The 23,185-nt window shown below is 35.7% G+C and overlaps 1 protein-coding gene across 1 annotated transcript in view; it reads left to right on the forward strand.

The window, feature by feature from the left end:
• The window catches only part of NEK10 (NIMA related kinase 10), an 89,242-nt gene that overhangs the window by 30,682 nt on the left and 35,375 nt on the right, over positions 1 to 23,185 (forward strand). The window contains 3 exon segments of the mRNA XM_064643897.1: positions 5,855 to 5,929; positions 21,310 to 21,440; positions 22,033 to 22,104. Of these exon segments, the coding sequence (XP_064499967.1) occupies positions 5,855 to 5,929; positions 21,310 to 21,440; positions 22,033 to 22,104 (278 nt within the window).

Raw genomic sequence — 23,185 nt, forward strand, 5'->3', positions numbered from 1 at the left:
AGCTGCTCCACCGTGGTCTTCATCACGGGCTATGGGGGCCACAGCTCTGGCACCTGGAGCACTCCTCCACCTCCTTCTGCACTGACATTAGTGTCTACGTTGTTATTCCCATGTTCTCACTCTGCTCTTCCCCGGCTGGAATTTCTTCTGCCCAACAATCTTCTGTTCTTAAATATGTTATCACAGAGGTGTTACTATTCCTTCTAATTGGCTCGGCCTTGGCCAGCGGCAGGAAGTCCGTCCTGGAGCCAGCTGGCATTGGCTCCACGGGACAGGGGAAGCTTCTAGAAGCTTCGAGCAGAAACCAGCCCTGTAGCCCCCCCGCTGCTACCAAACCCCACAGAAACCCACTACAGTAGGCTACCTGTTAATTTTGAAATTCAGAATACTTGCTTATTTAGTGCTTTAGAAGACCTGTTGGGTCTGGATTCTATGCCATGCCCAGAGAAGCAGTGGCCATGAGATAAAGTGGATATAACCAGTGTCTGTTGTGTGTTGGTCACTACTTTTCAAAGTCACTTGAATCAGTGCTAGTTTTTTAGCAGGTTATATGGCTCATTTAACTAATAGTCATTGTCAGAATTGCTACCCTTCATACTAAGGCTCAAGGAAATGCTTTATTTTCAAAGCTATTTTCAGAATAGGCTGAGTGGAATCCTCCACTTGTTTATGTTGACACTGTAAATGAAACATTCTGGAAACTCTTGGTGGATTAATGGCATGATTGTATCTTTACAAATCATAGTTCTAGATGTGGATAAATGCTTAGGTTCTAGTGCAGAAGTTACAAGCTTCACAAAACTGACAGTAGACTGCTTACAAAGCATTCACAGACTACTCTGAGTTGGAAGGGACCCACAAGGATCATAGAGTCCAACTCTCGAGTGGACTCTACGGGGATTGAACTCACAGACCTTGTTGTTATTAGCAACATGCTCTAACCAACTAAGCTAGAGATATTTGATAACAGCATACAGAAAGGAGAATGATAGGATAGCTAGTAGGTTTATTTGGGAATGAGGAGAAATTAATTCTGTCCCCATTCTGTTGATGGGAAAGAGTAGAGTAAGTATGTACTACTGTTGATTAAATTGCAAATTATCTTGATTTTGACATATGCTTTTAGGGAAAATAAAATTAAACTTCTAATTTTATACTCTGAATTAATGTAACTCAATAAGTTGCTGACAAACTTTCTTGCTGAAGAGAAGCAAAGGGATTTTGCCTCATCCTGAGCCCTTCAGCTTAGAGAAAGAAACTGTTCAGTGGGTACACAATGAAAATCTGACATGAGCAGGTCTGAAGTTCACATATGTGATGAATTTGATATTCCATTCATCCTCCTTTTTTGCTGTGCTTTTGGTTTTTCTGTGCATATTTGATTTTAGGAGGAATTAATGCCGTTTTCAAATAGGGTTCAAATATAAATTAAGGCAACAAATGTGCCAATATGAAATAAGTGTTGTTAAGATGTAATATCTAGATAATTTTCCTCTCGTCTTTACTGTAGAAGATAAATCTACTAGTTGAAATCGTTGGGAAATGAAATAGCAAATGAAAAAACAGATATTTATTTGTCAATAAAAAGAGAAAAAAGCGTTGCATGTATCTAAAGCGCTCATTTGAAGAGACTGCTAAGATTTAGAAAGTTTTTGTAATTCGCCTATTATGAAAGCTGAAGACATCATTCTGTAGGAGGTTAAGATACTAGTCAAGTCAGCCTACTTATTGTTCCATAGTTCTATCTTCCCTTCATGCGCTCTTCCACAGAGTGTTAATCTTTTTTGAAGCTATCTTACTTTGTTATCACTTTGCTACTCTAAACACAATATAAACAAATGAAAACAAGTGAAGAGGGGTGTTTCAGATTCTAAAGGATTATGACTATCATACTGTGTTAATTTTTCTTCCTATCTGAAGACTGTCTTGCGTAGTTGTTTGACTATTTTTTAATGAATTAAAAGAAAATTAACCTTTAATTTACTAGATTCCTGATACACAGTCGAAAAACTCTCAAGGCTTAATGTTCACAATCAGAGTTCAAAATATAGTAAATTTGATAATACTGTGGAGAGACGTGTCTATTGATAATGAATTGCCAGTGAAATTGCATATCTAGCCATAGTGTATAAAAATCCATCTAATGGTGAAAGTTTGTTAGTTTTTTGTTGTCTTTGAATAGACTAAAAATAATACTTTATTTTTAAGGATGCCAAGCTTCGAACCATTAGAGAAATTGCATCAGTTGAGGTTGCACAGTAGACAAAGCACCAAAAACTATTGCCATGGAAATCTTGTTTTAGAAAACTTGTTGGCTAGGTTGTTTTACCTACCATTACTCTCAATTTACAAACTCTAGTGTTAGGATGGTACAAACAGTTGTAGTGGTGTTATGCATGTAATTCACATGAACTTGAAAAATATTAAAATAGTATTTAAAACCGGAAAATGTATAATTTTTCCAAAATGAAATGTGCAGATAAAAGCAATCATTATTTTGCAGCAACAGACAATTTTTTTGGGGGGGCAGATAGATCATTCCATTGGTACCATTAGAGCTCCAAGACTGCTTCCTCAGGAAAATGTGTCATTCACTAGTTTTTTTTTTTTTAATTTCAGATGTACTATAGAATAACCATTGTTTGTTTTGTTTTTAGTACAAAAGAAGTAATTTTTAATTTTCTGGGAAGTAGGACAAACTAAAAGTCAAAATGAGGGAGTTTGTTACTTTGGGGGGAGAATGAATTTGCCTCAGTAATGCCGGTTTTATTCCTGCATTGCAAAACTACAGAGAGCAACAAGTGTCAGACAAGTCAATGATTTTAGGACTACAATATTGGATTTGGGACTAGATTAAAGTAGCATGGAGATAGCCTAGAAAAAGGGTGAGCTAAACATATCAAGACACAAGAGTCATGTGATCTGGTTTCCAGAGATTGTGCAAGAGAGATGCAGGAATAGTTCCTTTTTATATCAGAGGGCTACCAGATCATCTTTCTTTGAATCACTTAGATCAGCTTATAATTTCCCCTTTGGATGGACTGATGCAGCATACATTTCTGCATCCTGATGTTGGCAGTGGCTGGATGGCTTGCTTACCCTCTCCTTTCTTCCTGTTTTATTCTATCTCTTTGTCTTTGTTCTTTCCAGACTTTGTTTTGGTTCATCTAATTTAGTGGTTTACAAAGCTTTCACTTACTTTCTGAGTATGATTCTCTAAGGGCTCTTCTTTTCCATTTTTCTCTGGTCACTTTTATTCTACTGGTATTTATCATATGTCAGCATTCATACAGTTCCAGCAAGTACTCACAACACTTCTGTTAATTGGTAGGTTGCTTTTTTTTGTGTGAGAACAGAAACTGTAGGAAAATATTTGGAAGCTGTAAGGTTTTTATTTTTTTTTGAAATTTCTGAGATTTGTGATCAAATGCATCTATATCCTCACAAGTATGTGTAAATTAAGTCTAACCTCTGGAAGGTTAGGTCTAGCTTCCCATACTTAAGAGCTATGTCTTAATGCTTGGTGTACCATTAGTTGAAGTAACTGTGGACAAATTGAGATAGTTCAGGAGAATGCTTTCTTTAATAAGCAGAATTTTGAATTTCAGAAGTGACCAATAAGATCATAAGATTCATTAGATCAGATCAAGGATTTATGCAAGTGCCTCTCTGTGCTAAAGGGTGACATGTTGGTAAAGTTCATAAGAAGTTGAGCAAATATTGAGTTATCTTTCTCTCACAATTCCTGTTTCAGGACATTGATAAATATGAATTATTGCAGTGGGTCCTCATTAATCAAGCTGCAGTTCATAGCTGAAACAATGCTCACCAGTTAACAGGGGTCATTTTCCTGTATGATCATATCTTCATTTAATGATATGCAAGGCAGGCCTCTCACAATTCTCAGAAGGTATTTCATTTGTTTGTTAGTTATTGTAGCAACTTTTGGCATCAAATACCAAATAATCATGGAGTATTAAAACTTGTAGACCAAATTATAAGCTGCAGATAGATGCTTACACAAATTAAAAGAAGCAATTTCACTAGTTCAATGCTGTTCAACATTTGCCAGTTCTTTTTCATTCAATTCTGTATTACAGGCTTTGAAAAGCTACGAAAAAATATTTATGCTTAATGTAAAGCTGATTGTCCTGTGCTTTACATTCCTTAGCTCTGGCAGCACCAGTTGTATATAGGAGCTTCTTGCTGGTGTCAAGACAATTTAGCAGAATTTGGAAAAAGCAGTTGCCAATTAAAGGTTTTTTTCTTTCCATTTCTGAGGACTTGAGCCTAAAAAGAAGAGACTATATTTACTCTATCTGGCTGATTTTCTTGCTTTCTTCCCCCCCCCCCCCCAGATAATAGCTAATGTTGATTTAAAATAGACTACTTCCAGAACTGAAATATCCAGCTTTCATCTTTCCTTTACTAAGTCTTTCAAGCACCAGGAACTACATTTATTGATTGTTGTAATGTCTTAATACTCTTTCTTCATAGAATATTATTTGAAGGATTCCAAAGGAGGGAATTAAGAATGATTCACCCTAATTAATTCAAGGAAGTATCAACATTGCAAAAACCTCTGGTCCTTTTGGGATTAATATTCCCTGGAGTGAACTGCCTTAGCACTGCCTTAACTCAGAGGCAAAAGGAGGCTTCTCAGGGATCCTGTTAATTTAGTATTCTTTCTTCTTATATTTCCCAAACACTGCAGAGCTAGTCCTTTGGACATTTTGTTTAAAGAAAAATGATCTGTGTCTTGGGTATCTAGATTTGGGTTTCTTATCAAAGGCCCTTTCTGAATTAGAGATCTACTCTTTTTCAGATCCTGAAGGCTTGAACTGAGCAAGAACCAACAGAAATTAATTTTTCTTACCTGTATTTCTTCTGATCTGCAGCTTTTGATGAGTGGTAACATTCTGAAATAAATTTTTTGTGAATTATGTCACTCAAAGCAATTGGAATAGGCATGGTATGGGCTCTGCCTAAGTAGAACAGGAGTCTTAAAATGTTTTAAACTATGTTATTTACACACAAATCTTCCCACTTCTGAAGTAGTATTAGCATACAAAATTTATTAACAGGGTTTAACAAGTACAATAGCTTTCTTTTGATCTTTGTGCTTGGACTTAATGAATTACTATGATGTATCTTAGCTGCACTGTTGAGACAGCAGTAAAGTACTGAATTGAAAAAATAAAACTTGAACTGCTTGCATGGAACTTTGATTAAAAATATCATCTCTAAAGACTTTGTGTGACATTTTGTGAAAGACTACCTAATAATTACACAAAAGGCACTTATATCAACATAACTGCATGATCATCTAAATCTACAGCTTTTGTCACAAGGTAAGGCTAAGATTCAGCATTATTTCAATACCAAATGCAGTCTTTGAACATGAACTATCAAGTTATTAGATCCTCCTGTACTCATTTGAAATTAAATTTCTGAGAAAGTCTGCCCTTCTGCTGTTATAATTTCAAGGAAAGTGAAATAATTAGCATTAATTTGGTCATTAGATCACTGTTTATTAGATACTCACTATTGTCATACAGTTTACTGAAATATATTAATAGAAACCTGAAACTGGTCGTATAGTTTGCATTGAAACCATTAGAGGTGTGTTTAAATATTTTTAAAGCGGTTAGGCCTGATTCAAACGTAAGTTGCTGATGAATGTGGAGACAGAAAGATAATATGGTCCAGTTCTGTGAAATGTAAAAGATAAAAAAAAAAAAATCCCAAACCTCCTTTCAACCCTTTCCTAACTGTTCAGCTGTTGTGAATGAGCACTGATTTCACGCAGAGAGGGTGACTATTGAGATGTGAATCTTTTTTTTCTTTATCATAGCTGACTTTGGGCTTGCAAAGCAGAAGCAAGAAAACTGCAAACTTGCATCAGTAGTAGGAACCATTCTATACTCATGGTAAGTACTCCTGCATACAACATTCAGTCCAGTGACTTCTGTCTTCACGGTTACTCTTTTGGAGCAGATAGGCAAGTTACAATGGAATAAGGAACAAGGTGCAAGGTACCCACCCACAGCTACTCTGCATAATTGGTTGCGTACCGATTTTATTGTCTATTCTTGCACAGGGTAGTTACTGGGGGTTAAGTTGTTGCAAAAATGAACTAACTGTGATTGTGTAGTAACTAATTCACATATATATATATATATATATATATATATATGGAATATCCATATAATAAAGAAATGTGGGTGTAAAGTATAAAAAGATACATGCAAATGGTATCAATTACCATCACCACATGTGATGGCCTTACACCTGTGAGAATGCTTCGCCTGTGCTGTAGTAAGTAAAGGTTCCAAGCTACCAGGAGAGCTACTGATTGCTCTGAGTTAAGAGGAAGTCAAGAACCTAGGCGCTTGGCAGTTGAACATAGTTCATGATGCCACTTTTGAATTTGTGGCTTTTGAATTCCTAGTGCCAGTATGATAATGATTGACGCTTATTCCCCAGAAATCACTAAATCCTAAAATGGCTTCAAGGGTGAGACCTTGTAATATGTTAAATATTCAAGTCCCATACCTTGAAGACTAATCCTTGGAATTCTTCATAGTGAGCAAAGGCAAGGCTGCCTCAATTGGTTCTCCAAATACTCCTGAAGCATAGCACAGTCTCTGAGTGACACTCAATCTGTGAGTGATAGTTTGGGTAGTTAAAGAGTAATAAGAGTTTGGTGCAACTAGTTATGTGCCATCTTTTTCAGCTTCTCTGAAATAATTGGTTTTGTTCAGTTATAACTGGGCAGAGAAGCTGTTGATGAGAAGTTACTGTGCTCTTCTAAACAACAGTTTAAAAGTAGATGTGTCAAAGGTGTCAAAACCATGCCCCAGTGACCCTCAGGGTCACTGAGTTGTAATTTTCTTATCCTATTTAGATTCAATTCCTTTTATCCCCTGTTAGATGCCTGTGTTTCTGTTCACTGATGTCTTTTGGTCTTTTAATATTTTGTAGGAAATTTTTTCTTTGAAAGTACTAATCTGTAGATTTAAATACTCTCTTTTTATATATAATTTTTGCTTATACTATATTTATTATTCTCATACCCTGTCTTTGTACATGGAAGTTCACATAAGAGCTATGACTTTGGCAATTCTCTTTCTAACTCTTCGTCCAGTTATTTGGATGCAGGATTGAGGATAAAATGTCACTTACATGTTGCAGTCTCTCAAGTGGTCTTTTGGGACGTTAGTTGTCAGTTCTACTACACAAGCAAAATCATAGAAGCAGTGATCCTTGTCTGTCTGCAGTCAGAAAAAAGAACAAGGGTAAAGTACAGATGTCTTTGTATTTAAAATATATGCTTGAGTAATATTTAAAATGACAGGCTAAAATATTAAAATCTTTCCAATGTCATAATAATTTAAGAATGTTCAAAAGGCTTTGCAAACAGCTGAATGCACTGAATGCCACCTTCAAGGTGCTTGGTTAGTACTGTGTATGACAGTGGGCTTTATGAAATAGAAACCTGTTCACAAGGAAAGAAGTGAACTGATTGAGTATTTTAACACAAGTCTTGAACAGAAGTCAGAGCCTATAGACTTAATCTGTGCTTGGACTAGATTTTTTTTGTGGGTTTTTTTTGATATGATTTAAGTAGATGTGAAAGGCTATAAAAGTCAAAACATTGGGACTGCATATTTACCAATATTAGTTTTTCCAAAAAAAAAAAAAGGAAGGGAGGGAGACAAAGAGATATGAGACAGCATTTTCATTTTAGAATGGCAGAAATTGCTTTCTTCTGAATTGACAGGATAATAGTTCTGGGTATTTTGAGTTACAACCCACCATTTTGGAGCAGACAATATAGTACAGAAACAAAACAATGAATAATAAAAGTAGTGTCTGATGCTTATTATTTAAATTTGGCTATGCAGCATTATGCAGAGTGTTTCAGATAAAAACATATCACTATATGTACCAAACATAATTGTATTTGGGCTTGACTGAATCAATTTGCTAATGCAATGTTTTAAACCCTGTGTCATCATAAAGTAACAGCAGACAGTGTTTTATGTTTAGAGAGAGGACCTCATATAATTATGCTTTGTAATTGTGATGGTTTTTAATTTTACTTCATACTGATTGTATTCTACTATCATACTAATTAAATTCCTTTTAATTGGTTATATTCCTGAATTAAAGAATCCAGCAATGTGTGTGTTTAGAACCCCAGATGTATTAAATTGATGTGTTTACACTTAATACATTAAAAATTGTGGAAAAAACTGCTCTAGGGAATTTGTAATGAATCCCGAAGTCTTTTCCCAGCTCATAAGTCACCAGAAACAATCTGCTCCAAGTTAACGGTGGCAGAGTCTTTATTATCGTGCTGTCTCGAAGGCCTTCCCAGAAGAGACACAGCAATTGTCCATGGTTATAGAGAATGATGTTTCCTTTCACTTATAACTTCCATTTCTTTGTTTCACAAAAAGGATTGTAACTTACGAAAGGGACATATAGAAACAGATCAAGATATACATATATATAATTGGATATGTATAGAAAAAATTTAGATAAACTCTTGGAAATGAAATAAATTTTGAGATTGGGATGGAATAGAGAATCCCATCATAATTCCTTGAGAACTTTACTGATCTTGAAAAGCTGTTGAGAAACTGTGAGAAGACCCCTCAGAAGTCATGAAGAAGTGGGCAAGAAGATTCCACTTTAGTTGACGAACTAACTTGATCTTTCTGAAACAAAATTGTTCTCAACTGTTAGAAAACTGTTGCACAGAACCATGTTAAGTAAGATTTGGCTTTTTGTGCTAAAGTTGAGGAGTTTTCTTGCTGTGGTGTTTTGAGGAAACTCTCATTTTAGTGGTAATTAGAGGTACTATTTTACTTACATCTTCTCTGGTGTGGAGGATAAAATATTCCTTGTTATTACTTTTTGTTTACAGACTACACAGTCAGTCTGCATACTGTGTTATGTTAACCAGATTTCTTTTCTAGTACTGGTCACTGCTTCTGTTTATAGCCATATCTTATGAGAACACTGCATAAATCAGTATTGTGATATGATTTGTATGATGTCGTCGCCGTCACAAAAACATGGTGGGATGACTCGTATGGCTGGAGTGCTGCCATGGGTGGCTACAAGCTCTTCAGAAGGGACAGGCAAGGTAGGAGAGGTGGAGGGGTGGCTCTATATGTTAGAGAGTCTCTTGACTCTGTAGAACTTGAAGGCAGTAACAATAAGATTGAGTGCCTGTGGATCAGAATCAGGGGGAAGGCCAACAAGGCTGACATCCTGTTGGGAGTCTGTTACAGACCACCCAACCAGGATGATGAAGACGATGAATTATTCTACAAGCAGCTGACAGGTGTCTCAAAATTGCCAGCCCTTGTTCTCGTGAGTGACTTTAACCTGCCAGATGTCTGCTGGGAACTCCACACAGCAGAGAAGAGGCAGTCTAGGAGATTCCTAGAGCATATAGAGGATAATTTCCTGCTCCAGCTGGTAAATGAGCCTACCAGAGATGGGGCCCCGCTAGACCTGCTGTTCACAAACAGAGAGGGGCTGGTGGGAGATGCAGTGGTCGGAGGCCATCTGGGGCACACTGACCATGAAATAATAGTTTTCAATACCCAGGGATGCAAGAAGGGCCATCAGTAAAACCTCTACACTGGACTTCCAGGGGCAGATTTCAGCCTATTCAGAAGACTAGTTCTGAATGTACCCTGGGAAACAACCCTTGAAAGCAAAGGCGTCCAGGAGGGATGGACATGCTTCGAGGAGACAGTCTTGAATGCACAGGAGCAGGCTGTCCCAGTGTGCCAAAAGGCAAGCTGGTGGGGAAGATGGTCAGCCTGGCTGAACAGGGAGATTTTGAAGGAAATTAGGGTAAAAAAGAGAGCCTACCAATTATGGAAAAAAGGGATGACTACTCAGGAAGAGTTTAGGAATGTAATTAGCTCTTGTAGAAAGAAAATTAGAGAGATGAAGACACAATTTGAACTCAATCTTGCCACTTCTGTTAAGGATAACAAAAAGGCTTATAAGTAGCTTAAAGTCATAGCATAGGTTTTTTACTTCAAAGAGAGTGTGAAAACAATTTTCTGTACTTGTTTTCTAACAAGTGAATGGTGCTGATCTGGCTTCTAAAGAGTTATTTTAATGTTGGGGGCTAGGGTGTAGTATGTAATAATTTTATAGACTCCACAATGAATTTAAACTGCTATGTTGAAAAAAACCTGCTATTCTAGTGCTGTAACACATTGTAAACCAGCAGTGTTCTTCTTGGAAATAGTTATTTCTATAGAACTTGTATAAATTGTACAGCAATTATTTTAATGTATAACAATTATTATTTTATTATCTCTATGGAAGAGATAATAATAATGGATGAACACTTTTTATTAGAATAAGATTAGTCATTTCATCAAACTAATTTATGAGCTTGTAAATGTCTTTTAGTCCAATGTTACTGGTATTTGCTTGCTAGAATTGTTCTTTCCTTTTTCTTTTAAGTACCGTTAATTGAGCTACATTTAGATAAACTATGCTCCTATGACATCTGAACTACAGGACTTAAAATACTTTCAGTGGGTTTATTTCTGCTTTTCCCATTCTCTTCTGTCTTAGATGTCAGCTCTATTGGTACCTTGGCAAAACCTTACTGTTTCTAAATCTTACTATTTCTTGTTCTGCCTTACTTTGTTGCTCAGTATATGATGTACTGTTTCAAATTCTAGTGCCATTATATGTCATTTTGCTGTCTTTGATGCTTCCTTAATAGACTGTTTGCTGTCTTTGATGGTTAGTTAAAGCTGTTTGCTCTGTTTATTTGTGTTTTGGGCTTTAGTTTCTGGTGTGACCTTTGTTCAGTTACTTGCTTTTTCATGGTAGCCAGATTTCAAACCTCTATCTCAAACCTTATCCTACCTTCTCTTTAGTCTTTGCTCAGTTTTCCATGTAGCCTTACTTTTTCAGCTGATGTTTGTAAGTGGTCTATCAAATAATACATTTTAATATAAAAAAAAATAAATTATACCTAGATTATTATGTTATGAGCCTGTGTGCATATGTCATCTATTAACTTCCATAATAGTTTTGGGGCCTTTATTTAGATTTGGGAATTTTAAATTCTATGTAAAAGAAGAGAATGAAGTTACTGTTTTATTCAGGTAAAATCTTCATCTTTCTGCTGTCTGCTTTCTTTCTGGTTTTTTTGGTGGGTTCTTTTTTCCTTTTTTTTCCATTTAATCTATACTGAATGTGATTGCTAGACAGAAAAATTGTTATTAGTTAATTATTTTGTATATTAGGTCCCAGCAAATCCAAATACTTGCAAAGTCATCTAATTCATACCTTACTGTGAAACACAAGTTACTGTTAGAAACAAGTCTCTGTGTGGCTGGGATTCATCTTGCTTATATGTAGCAATTTAAAAGCTGAGCATCTTATTCCAGTCAAGCAGGTAGATGATTACTGAAAGTAATGGAAAAAATAGGCACTTCAATAATGAATTTCATCCCATCTATCTTAAACAGTTATTTTAGGATGAGATGAATTAACCACCTGATGTGCCTATCTCTCTTCATTTGCTACACAGGGATCTGAGCATAAATCTAACTTAGAGGAGTTTAAAGTTAGGTGAAATTGACACCTTATATGAAATCAGTTATTAAAGATTGAGGTTTATTTTAGAGTTGTTGTAGAATTGGATTTGCTACTGTTTGTAGATCTTTTTGCAGATGCCTACTTTTCCATATCTCCCTTTAAAATATAAAGACTTATGCCATTTGTTTATAAGCTTGGTTAGCTGGACAAAGGCACTGACTGAAGTTCATTCCAAAAGGCATATATCTCATTTAGAAAAATCCTTTGCCATTTTTTAAATGTTCAGATTTCTGTTCCACAGATAAAAGGAAAAAAATATTTTCTTGAGCAGTTTATACAGTTACAGACTTAAGGCAGTTCCTTAAGCATTTTACATGAAATTTGGATATTAAGTCTTAGAAGTACCTGTCAGATGTATGTTAGCAGTACCTTTTTAGAATATGAGTGTTTCAGGTTTTTTATGTATATGGATAACACTTTGCCACAACTTACAGATACAATTTGTCTACAGCGTTTCTTTTTAAACTGACAGCTTGACAATTTGCTAGATATTTTTGTATAAATAAGAACAACAGATGTATGGACTGTACAGTGATGCTTGGTTTTAATAATATAAATAACAAATCACACTGAAAGGAAATTTTATTTTGTAAGTTTCGGAATCTGGCTTATACTTCCTTTTGTTGTTTCAGACTTTGATCCACAAAGGAATAATGGTGTAAATTAGAACTGTATTGTGTTTTTCTGTTTTAAGCCTCCCAGAGGATCTGTATGTAATACTGGAACACTAAATTATGTATTAATGATACTTTGATTTGTCCTTATAGCTTACTCACAGATGCATATGATAATCTTGGAAATTCAGAAGCATAAAAAAGTTGAAACAGCTGGGCGCAGAGTTTAGTTAGATAACTGTATTTTTATTACAGTGTGAAAGGTGATACTTCATTACATTCTTCAGTAATAGTAAGACAATGAAGAAAGAAGCAGCTTGATCTTCAGATCACATTTTCTAATAGAGCCTACAAGGCTTTTTAAATTGTCCTTGAAAAAAAATTATTAAAAAAGTGAAGACCGAGAAACACGTAGCAATTTTAAACATTGACTCCCAGCAAGTCTTTTCTGCAGATTGACAGATACAGCAGGTAGACGAGAAGGCCAGATTCCAAATGAATTGTATCTTTACGATATATTGTATCTTTATGAGATTTGTATCTTTATGAGATATTTTCCCGATATACCTAGATGCTCTATCGTGATGATGGGAAAAAACATTGCAAATAGATGTGTAACTTTTTAAAAAGTTTATAGAACCTATTCAACTGGGGGGTAAATTCACTTAAAAGGCCATGAAACTCCAGTACTTGTGGTCAACATAAAGGATACTTAAATGTTGATACCTGGAATCTTGCATTATGCTGAGAGTTCTCCCAGTTTTTGTAGACAATGTAACTCAATAGTACTGTACACTGAGTGCTCCCAAATTGCTTTGTTTTGCAATGAAACATTCTGGCTGGAAAATTCTAGACACCCAAAATATATCTTTGAGTAGGAGTACGGATATACATATGCACACATAACACAGTCATTGGTCACAGCCGGCACGACTTCAGGAGAGGAAAGTCCTGCTTATCAAACCCAATTTCCTTTTATGACAAGGTAACCCAGCTAGCTGATCAAGGGAAGCCAGTTGATGTAATCTTTTTGGATTTCAGTAAAGCTTTCGATACTGTCTCTCACAGGATCCTTCTGGGCAAAATGTCCAGCACAACTGGATAACCACATCACCTGTTGGGTGAGCAGTTGGCTCACGGGTCGAGCACAGAGGGTGATAGTGAAAGGGGTAGCATCAGACTGGTGAACTGTCACTAGTGGGGTTCCACAGGGCTCTGTCTTGGGCCCTGTGCTCTTCAACATCTTCATAAATGGATGCAGGACTGGAAAGGATACTAAGCAAGTTTGCAGATGACACAAAACTGGGAGGAGCTGTTGACTCCCTTGAAGGCAGGGAGGCCCTGCAGAGAGACACTGACAAATTAGAGGACTGGGCAATCACCAACCATATGAAGTTCAACAAGGGAAAGTGCCGGATTCTGCACATGGGATGGGGCAACCCTGGATGTTTGTACAGACTGGGGAATGAGATGCTGGAAAGCAGTGCCAAGGAAAGGGACCTGGGGGTCCTGGTCAACGGCAAGTTGAATATGAGTCAGCAGTGCCCTGACAGCCAGGAGGGCCAACTGTGTCCTGGGGGGCATCAGACAAAGCATCGCCAGCCGGTTGAGGGAGGGGATTGTCCTGCTCTGCTCTGTGCTGGTGCAGCCTCACCTTGAATATTGTGTGCAGTTTTGGACACCACAATATAAGAAAGATACTAAGCTATTAGAGAATGTCCAAAGGAGGACAGTGAAGATGGTGAAGGGCCTTGAGGGGAAGCTGTATGAGGAGCAACTGAGGTCACTTGATCTGTTCAGCCTGGAGAAGAGGAGACTGAGGGGAGACCTCATTGTAGTCTACAACTTCCTCGTGGGTGAAAGAGGAGGGGTAGACACTGATCTCTTTTCTGTGGTTACCAGTGACAGAACCCAAAAGAATGGCCTGAAGTTATGTCAAGAGAGGTTTAGGTTGGATATTAGGAAAAGGTTCTTCCCCCAGAGGGTGGTTGGGCACTGTAACAGGCTCCCCAGGAAAATGATCACAGCACCAAGCCTGACAGAGTTCAAGAAGCATTTGGATGATACTCTTGGGCACGTGGTGTGACTATTGGGAATGGTCCTGTGCAGGGCCAGGATCTGGACTTGATGACCCTTGTAGGTCCCTTCCAACTCAGCATATTCTGTGATTCTGTTTTTCTGTGATATATAGGTATGCACATATATATTGAGACATACATAAACATGCAGACACACACACACAGTTATGAGAAATCAATGAATGTTCATACTTGTAGAGAATTTAATTCAGTTTAGATAGCATTTAGCAGATACTGTCATACTTTTTTTGTTTGTTTGTTTGTTTAATTCATTGTTCAACAATGTCAAATTAAGCATGGATTGTTTTATCCAGTTAGCAACACTGTTTCTGGTATAACTACATTCAAAGGAAGTTGTCATATTGATGTCTTCCGTGCTTTCAAGTACATATGACATTTTACATTACAAGAATTCTTGGCAATTACTTTTGTTCTACTGCAGCCATTGATACTTACGCCGGAGACTTTGAAATTGCCTGGTGGTGTCCCAGCAAGTACGGACATATCTAGGAATTTTTGGAAGATGATGTTTTCCATGTATTCAATCATGAGAACATTTAGATATGGATTTCTTGGGAAACTTTGATGTCTTAATGAACATCCATGAAATATATCCTTCAGCTTTAAAGATACTTTTAAAGAAGACACTTGTGCAATGAAGTGCATTGCTCTATGAAATTCAGAAAGTGCTGAAATTAGCACTTGTTTTCTCTAGCACTAAAGGTTCACAGGTGTAAAAGCAGTGGAAGTATAATGGTCTGCACATGATAAAAAAGTGAGGAGTTCAAAGATGGAGAACATGTAGTAGTTGAATGTAACTTGCTGGTCTTCTACTTCTGAGTATGAAAACAGGAGTCCTCACAATAAGATTCTTCTGCTCTTTTCACCAGGTTTTTATATAGCCTTTATTCTCAGAAAGAAGAACTAGTAAGAGATATGCAGAAGTTTTTTATACATTTTCTGTGATATAAACTGTGTCAATGAAATGATTAAAGGGAAAAAATCCAATTGTGAAAAAAAAAACCAAACTGCAACAGCCATACTCCTGTGCAAACACAAGCATTTGCGTAAATGTAATGATAAACTAGATTAAAGAACTGAGCTGGCTAAAAAATAGTTTGGGTCTTTGTATAATGGGTCTGACATCTTTGGGTCTGATGTATAATACAGCTGTAGAAGTACTTGTGCTGGAACAGGAGAGCAACAGTGGTGGAAAAGAGTGAGTGGGAACAGCAGGAGCAAGACACCATTTGACTGTCAGTATTTTTCAAATATACAGCCTAAACAACTTACCACATGTGGGGCTGTCCTGGTCTTCACAGTTTCATGTGCGCTTTAAGTTTTTGATGCGGAAAAAAGTAGGTATGAGTGACTGTTTGCACTTAAGAATTTGTAAGAGGATCTGGTGCTCTGAACATGATTCTGCCTTGGATATTTAATGACTTAGGTATGAAGAAGGTTTTTGTTTAACAAAGCAATAGGAGTAAAGAACAATGGAATGAACTTTTTAAAAAATGTCATTTGATTTATATTAATATGTGATCTGGGTGAACTAGAAGTGAGTTGATGGCAGTTTTTCATGTGTTCTGTAACAATGTCTTATTATACTGCAAGGTCACAAATTATTTTTCAAAGTTAATATATTTGACATCTCTAAGCAATAGTATATAAAGTTAGCACACATCAAAACTTGAAGGTTTGTAGATGCAAAGAAATACAAATCAGTTGTTGAAGGTTAACTGGATGTCCATATCTTTATTTTCAAAAGTGTGAGATGAAAAACCCAAAAAGTAAATTATATAACGTGGTTCTGCTTCAGACAGAGAGGTACTGAATTTGTGCTGAAAGAAAGCAGTGAGTTAGTGAGTTCCCTAAACTGTTGATCAACAGCAGTGTAGCTGAGATTTACAGTGGTTTATTGCTAGGATCTTGGTTTTGAACATTTTTCAGTGATTATTGATGTTTTAGATTGAGACACTTCACACAAATTTATTACTAGTTGCAGTGAAGAGCGTTCTTCCACATCAAACTAGTGTTTAGGTTTTTTTGAAAGACATTAAGAAAAACATAAGGCAGGCATTATATAGTCAGCTGTATCCTACAGCTATTAGTGGCCTGTCACTGAATGTGGATTAGTTTTGCCTCTCTATAGACTAAATTATATGAATATAGAGGAACTTTCTGGGCAGAGACAGGCAATGCTTGGACTAGAAAATAAAAATATTGAGATTACACTGATGAGAGAGCTTACACATGAAAGTGGCCTCTCTTAGCTGACTTCACCCTTTTCAAAATTACATTCCCCACCTGATGGCAAGAGGATTTATGACACTGTAAAACTGCCATCTGAAGGTAGTAAATTTCTTCCTGTACATTTTAAAAAATGATGGAAATGATGATTTTTTCTCTAAATGTCAGTAGAAATTTAGAATGCTTGAAAAGATGTCTTTTGTGAAGAAAATTTTATATATATATATATATATGTAAATATTTAACATAATTTGTAATGAGGAAAAAATGGTAGCAAGTTAGAAGGCAACATACTAAATTATTATAGACTTACTTGGCCTTACATTCAAAATAGAAAACTGTGAAAGTAAAATTTTTAACTAGCAATTGAAAATCCTGTTCCTACTTCATCACTCAAGGGATAGACAGAATATTCCCAAAAGGCTTGTGTTGAATTCTTCATGTAGGTGAGAAATGCAAATAGCTTACAGCAGTGTTCTCAGGAGCTCTTTATTCAGATTGTCAGTTTTGTGGCTCCTGTTTCTTCTTCCATTGGTTTTACTGGTAATTATTGAAGCTATAATATTGAACATGTATCTGTATGTAGCTTACAGCAAACTAGACAGAGAAAAACTGACAAGGAGCAACTGGGTTTCTATTTTTTTTTCTCTTTTGGAATGATGCTGATGGTGAGCAGCTATTTTTTTTTTCCTTATAGTTTTTTCCCCTTCTTTCTGTGACTCAGAGAACTGATTATAGAGTAAATGTAGTTTTTTTCACACTGGTTTCATAACTGTCTAGTTGAAACCATGTTGAAACCATGAAAATAGTCCTCATACTTTATAGAATGCCATATACCAGCATGTTCTTACACCTGTTGGAAGCACCAGTGAACACTGTACTAAGATAACTCACAAGTGGCTTATTGAAGTTCTGTGCAGAGTGGGAAATCTTCACTGGTTTTGCCCCATATAAAGTCAGCCTGATAGTATTGACATTTTTTAGAAGTTTTAGAAGCTCTAAGAAATTAATGCTTCATTCCCCCATCTCCTGTTTTCTTCCCTCTCCAAATTCAGGACTTCTTTCTTCATTTTGAAACTTCTGTCTACTAATAACTAATGTGAACGTGAGCTAATTGAGTGAGGATTGTCCTCTATCATATAGCTATGTGTTAGTGCAAATATAGCAGATTCAGTTTTAATTTAAAAGTATTCTTAAAGAAAAACCATGACAAAATAACATCAATAAGCAAAATTATAAATGAAAGCTTGATTGCAAAAATACCTCCAAGGCCATGTAGAGATGATTTAGTTAAATGTGTTTGATATCTTATAAGTAGCACAAATACTGAAAAGATTTGGTTATTATAATTTTTTTAAAATCCTAATTAAAAATGTAGGATGGTACGGAAAGCTATCTTCTGTATTTAAAGTAGCTGCTTAAAATTTTGTAGAAGTAGTTCAGAAGAAAAAACAAGTAACTCTTTGGATTAAGCAATGGCTCATTTTAAGGCTGTTGGCATAGAAGACTTTGTTATTAAGAATAAAAACAATGCTTGTATATTGAACAAGAGTGAACTTTCTGAGAAACAATTATAAAATTGTGTGTTAGATGCTGAGAATTAGGACACTTATTCTGTAGATATAATTTTGTGTCTTTCATTTAGAAGAATTTTTGCTGCAGACATTTTTTTAGTAAAGGACCCTCTCATAGTTGACATAATGTTCCTGGAGTAAGCTTTTTCAGCTTGAATATGTAATTTGGAAATGACCAGTTATTTGTAAACTTAGATGAAAATGTAGTGATTATCTTGAATATATTAGCTGCAAGAATTAAATTACTAATTAGATAAGTATCTGCCACCACTTTTAATAACTGTGGATATCAGAGAGCATGGCATCAGTACTGCTGCTTTGTGGCAGTAAAAGCAGCCCTTGAAGCAATGGAAATTTCATTCTTTATCAGCTAGAGTTCCCCCCTTTTCTGTGTTCTGTTTTGACACTGAATGCATTTGAAACTGATGCAGACATCTGTTTGCTAAAAATTTAATTAGTACCACTGTCCTTTTTCAGCCAATTAAGATCTCTTAATCTAAGAATTAAAGAAGAATCCTACCTTTACAAATAAACCGAGAAAAGGTCATACCACCACTATGCCCTTAAATTTTCAGTGTTTGTGAGTACAGCTGGTTCTACTCATTCTTTCTGGTCTTGACCAGACAGTGACAGTTTATACACAGTTGTCAACTGAATTAGGCAAACCATATGTACTCCCACCACCCTCCTGTTTGTGGGTGTCAGTGTACAGGAACAGAAGTGGGTACTTTCTCTGCTTGGCATCCCTCAACAGCGTGGATCAAAAAGATGCAACTGGCTGCAGAACTGTTTTGCTAGTCAACAAGTACTGTACCCCACCCACATTTCTAACTAGCAGATGGTGAGGCAAGCCTGTAGAGCATGGTGAGGGATTTCACTACATCTCTTAAAAGTAAATAAATAATATTTGAAAATCCTATTAAAAAAATCTAAATTACATTATGAATTAGCCATAAAAGTATAGCATCATATAAGTATAGGATTTTATATTTGCTCTAAAACTTTCATGGTCACCTTAAAAAAATATTACTTTGCTAATTTAAAGTATTTCTTAAGCATGAGACAGTATTTTTTATGGTGTTGGTCATCCTAATGCTCTAAATATCAGAGACTTCTGACTAAGACATTTGTTCTGGAAGAAAAGATCAAATAGTACTCTGCTGCAAGTTCTCCTTTTGATTAAAAAAAAAGGAAAAAGAAAAAGGCATTAGATGTGCATTTAGAACATGAAATCTTTCAGCATGAATAAACAGAACAAATTACTTCATTAACTTCCAGCTATTGTGCATTTGTGTGAAACCATGCTAAAACTACAACTTTGTCAGCACTATATTCTTTCTGTGATTTCCAAATCATAGTATTATTTTTTTCAAGTCTGTTTGCTCTGGACATCAAGCAAGGTTCTTCTCTGCTGTTCACAAACACAAGATTCTGCAGGCCAGCTAATGGGTGCTTCTGTTTCTCTCTTGATTGTATTCAACTCACTCTTCCTGTGAGTGCTATGCATTGTGTGGCATTTTGCATAGTTACATAGATTTGGCTTGAGTAATCTCAATTTGGTATTTTAATATAATTTAGTCCTTTAAAAATAGTAATTTTTAACTTGATCTCTATGCATGAAAATTATCAGTAGAATGAAAGACTGGAATTCAAGTCAGATTTATTTTTCTGGATAGGAGCATGCTTAGAACTTTACAAAGACAGGGACTTTGCCTTACTGAGCTCACCATCTAAGTTGCTATACTGATGTTTGCTCTAATAGACACTTCTAATACATAAAAATGAAATTTCCACAAAGTTGTGAGTTAGTGTCACAGACCGTCACAGACAGTGTGATTGCAGAAATGCTATTATGTTCTAACACCATATTCAATATCCCGTATTCCACTCTATTGTTACGTAACAGCAGCAGAAGATTCAAGAAAAATTGCTAATTAGGTTTCCCTCAGGAATCTGTATCTCACTTGATCAATTTTATCAGCAGTGTGTGACCTGTCAGTTTCTCTCACCTTCCTGCACTGTGACCTCTGTTCTGCCTTTCTATTCTGTTAAATTAATTTAATTTATCTTATCATAATTTATCTTGGGACTTCATCCCATTTATTTTAAAAATCTGTTTTCTGCATTTTATACATAGCAGCAGGACATCTCCTAGCATCATTAATTGAATTTACACAGTACCTCTCAGTTCCAAAATAAGGCATTTTACCAAAGATATCAGTAGTATAATTATGAAGTTGATATAGTTCTTCCAAATTCTAAGCTGAAGGGGGTAACGTAAACAAGTAGGTTTTCAAGTTGATTTTCAGATGAAAGAAGTCAAGTAGGTTTTGTATCTCTGAATGATTACAGAGAGAAAAAAATAAGTGCAAAAAACCCTCAAACCGCATCCTGCGATATGGCTCTTACTTACTGCTAAGACTTGACCTCCAACATCAGAATATACCTACTAATATAAATTATTATCATCCAGGTTCATGAAAAGTACTGAAGAAATTAGAAAAGGGAAGTGGAGTCTGAAATTGCTGCCTTCTTCCGTTTGCTTTCAATGGATCTTTACAATATTTTTTTGTGTTGTCATCTGGCTGGCTGCTGAGTGTCCACGCTGCATCCTCACACAAATGCATTACAGTAGTTTTAAGAGGATGAAAATGATACAATGAGTAAAGTTTATTGACTTACATTAATAGCAAACCTGTATCCATTAGCATTCTAAATATGGGAGTTGAATTTAAATCTTTCTGATATCTGAATTACAAGACGATGTGATATACTTATCTATTCTCTAGTCCATTTTATTGAAATGCCATCACTGTAAACAAGTTCTAAATCCTGTAGTTCACTTGTATCCATTAAGTCCAAAGACATAAAATGAGTGGAAAGGACAAGTGAACAACATAAAAACCACTAGTGTTATGAGAAGAACTTCAGTAGAGGTCGAAAAACTATTAATTGTGCTTCCTCTTAAAGAATTTGGCTGATAAAGGAAATAAATGCAGCCTTTTGAATGTAATTGTGTGTGCTCTGAAATTATGTTGTGGTGACTAACTAAATATTGGGTGAGGTTTTTTAGAAAATAAGCCTACTTCTAGGTGAATTCATTCAATGCTTGTGACTTGCATTGCTTTCTACTTCGTCCTGAAGTTGTGAAGAGTGAGCCGTATGGAGAAAAGGCTGATGTCTGGGCTGCAGGATGCATCCTTTATCAGATGGCAACTCTGAACCCACCATTTTACAGCCCCAATATGCTCTCCTTGGCTACTAAGGTATTCAGATTTGTGAGATCAATGTACCAGTTATTTCTGCATGTGTTCGCATGATCCGTGGGAATTTGTTTAAGGTTATAGATGCACAGACTGCTCTCAGTTCTAATGTGTGAATGAGCATTAAGTGTTTATCATTGTGTGAGTTGGTATCTTGCCATTCTAATTGCAAAAATTGCTTGTAAATATTAATCTCTTATTACCTCTCAGACTAGCATATTTTACTCATTGCATTTAGTGATAGGAGCTTCAGATATATAAAATTGCTTGATGTAATAATATTGGATTTTCTACAGCGTTGTGTATCTACATCTTCAGAAGATTTCATAAATTAAAATAGATAATTGGGGGTTTGTGCTTATTGTTTCCTTGATTTTGATATTGTAGCACTTTAGTCTGCAGTGATTATATACATTAATGTGGATACCCGATTGGAAGTGATATTCTGCATTAGAAGATGTGTTCTAAGTTGTTTTGCAAGTTAGAGCTGATGATGTGATGCCCATCAACAAAGAAACAATATTTATCATATGGGATCTTGAAATAAATAATGGAGTGTTTTTCTTCAACAAACTGTAGCTTATTTATTTTTCAGATAGTAGGGGCTATGTATGAACCTGTGCCAGAAGGACTGTACTCTGAAAAAGTGTCATTTACCATTAAGAGATAATTACTCATCTCATTTTATTTCGACATCCTTCTGAAAAGATGTTTTTGTTTTCTGTGCTTCCAGCAGAGATAATGTGACAGTTTGCAGACTTAAGCAACTGCCAGTATTTGTCTCTGAAAAGGAAATATCTTTAGATTTAAGGAAAAACAGAGGTATCTCCTTACCTCAATAATAACATCTACAATACAGCTGCACACATGCAAGGGAAAACATACCAGTATAGTCAGCACATTCATTTAGCCAATTCATTTAAAATTCTTTAAATTTTTAAATTTAACAATATCAGCACTGTAGTTAATTCCCTACACATCAATTTTTCCCCCCCATGAAAATACAGCATTTTGAGTAATATTCAAATACAGATTATGGTCAAGGAAGTAACCCTGTTACAATATGTTATTTATAGATCACTGTGTGATCACATTCATAGTTTTTTCTGTTTATTTGACTGATGGAAATATGTTTTCCACTGCCTTATAATCCCGTTAGCATGATAGCAGAGATAACAAAGCAGAGAGAATGCAGTAATGGAGGAAAAAACGAGACTGTATGTGTTCTACTCACTCATCACGTATTTGTCTTAGCTATGTTTACATCTTTCTGGGGATAATGTCATGTGTAAAGCAAAGCACAGAGTGAAGTGGAGATCTAGCTCCCTTGATTTTTCCATTTTAGAAAAAGCCCCACTTAGCACAAAAATGCTTATACTTTCTCAGATATGCAATTCCATCTCTAAAAAAACACTTTACTGTACAAAGACTAAGGGTTTTATACTATGTTTTATTGTACAAAAAGGTTTCTATTATTTAAAGACCCTGAGAATGAAGGACAACAATGGCGAGTATAGGTGCTAATAGCACTAAAATTTACGTTTAGGAGATTTGGAAATTAATTTTAATGAAAATATTAAAATTTTTACATTACCTAATGATTTCTCTACATATTTTATAATAGCATGAGAAGCGTAAAGTGTTGTTTGTTTTTATTTGTTTTATTTTTAGTATTATCTCTTACTATGGGTTAATTCTTAAATTACGGCTTTGTTTAGGTTGTGAGATGTTTAGAAAGAAAGAATAAG

The sequence above is a fragment of the Pseudopipra pipra genome, chromosome 1, assembly GCF_036250125.1.
Source record: "Pseudopipra pipra isolate bDixPip1 chromosome 1, bDixPip1.hap1, whole genome shotgun sequence".
NCBI lineage: Eukaryota > Metazoa > Chordata > Aves > Passeriformes > Pipridae > Pseudopipra > Pseudopipra pipra.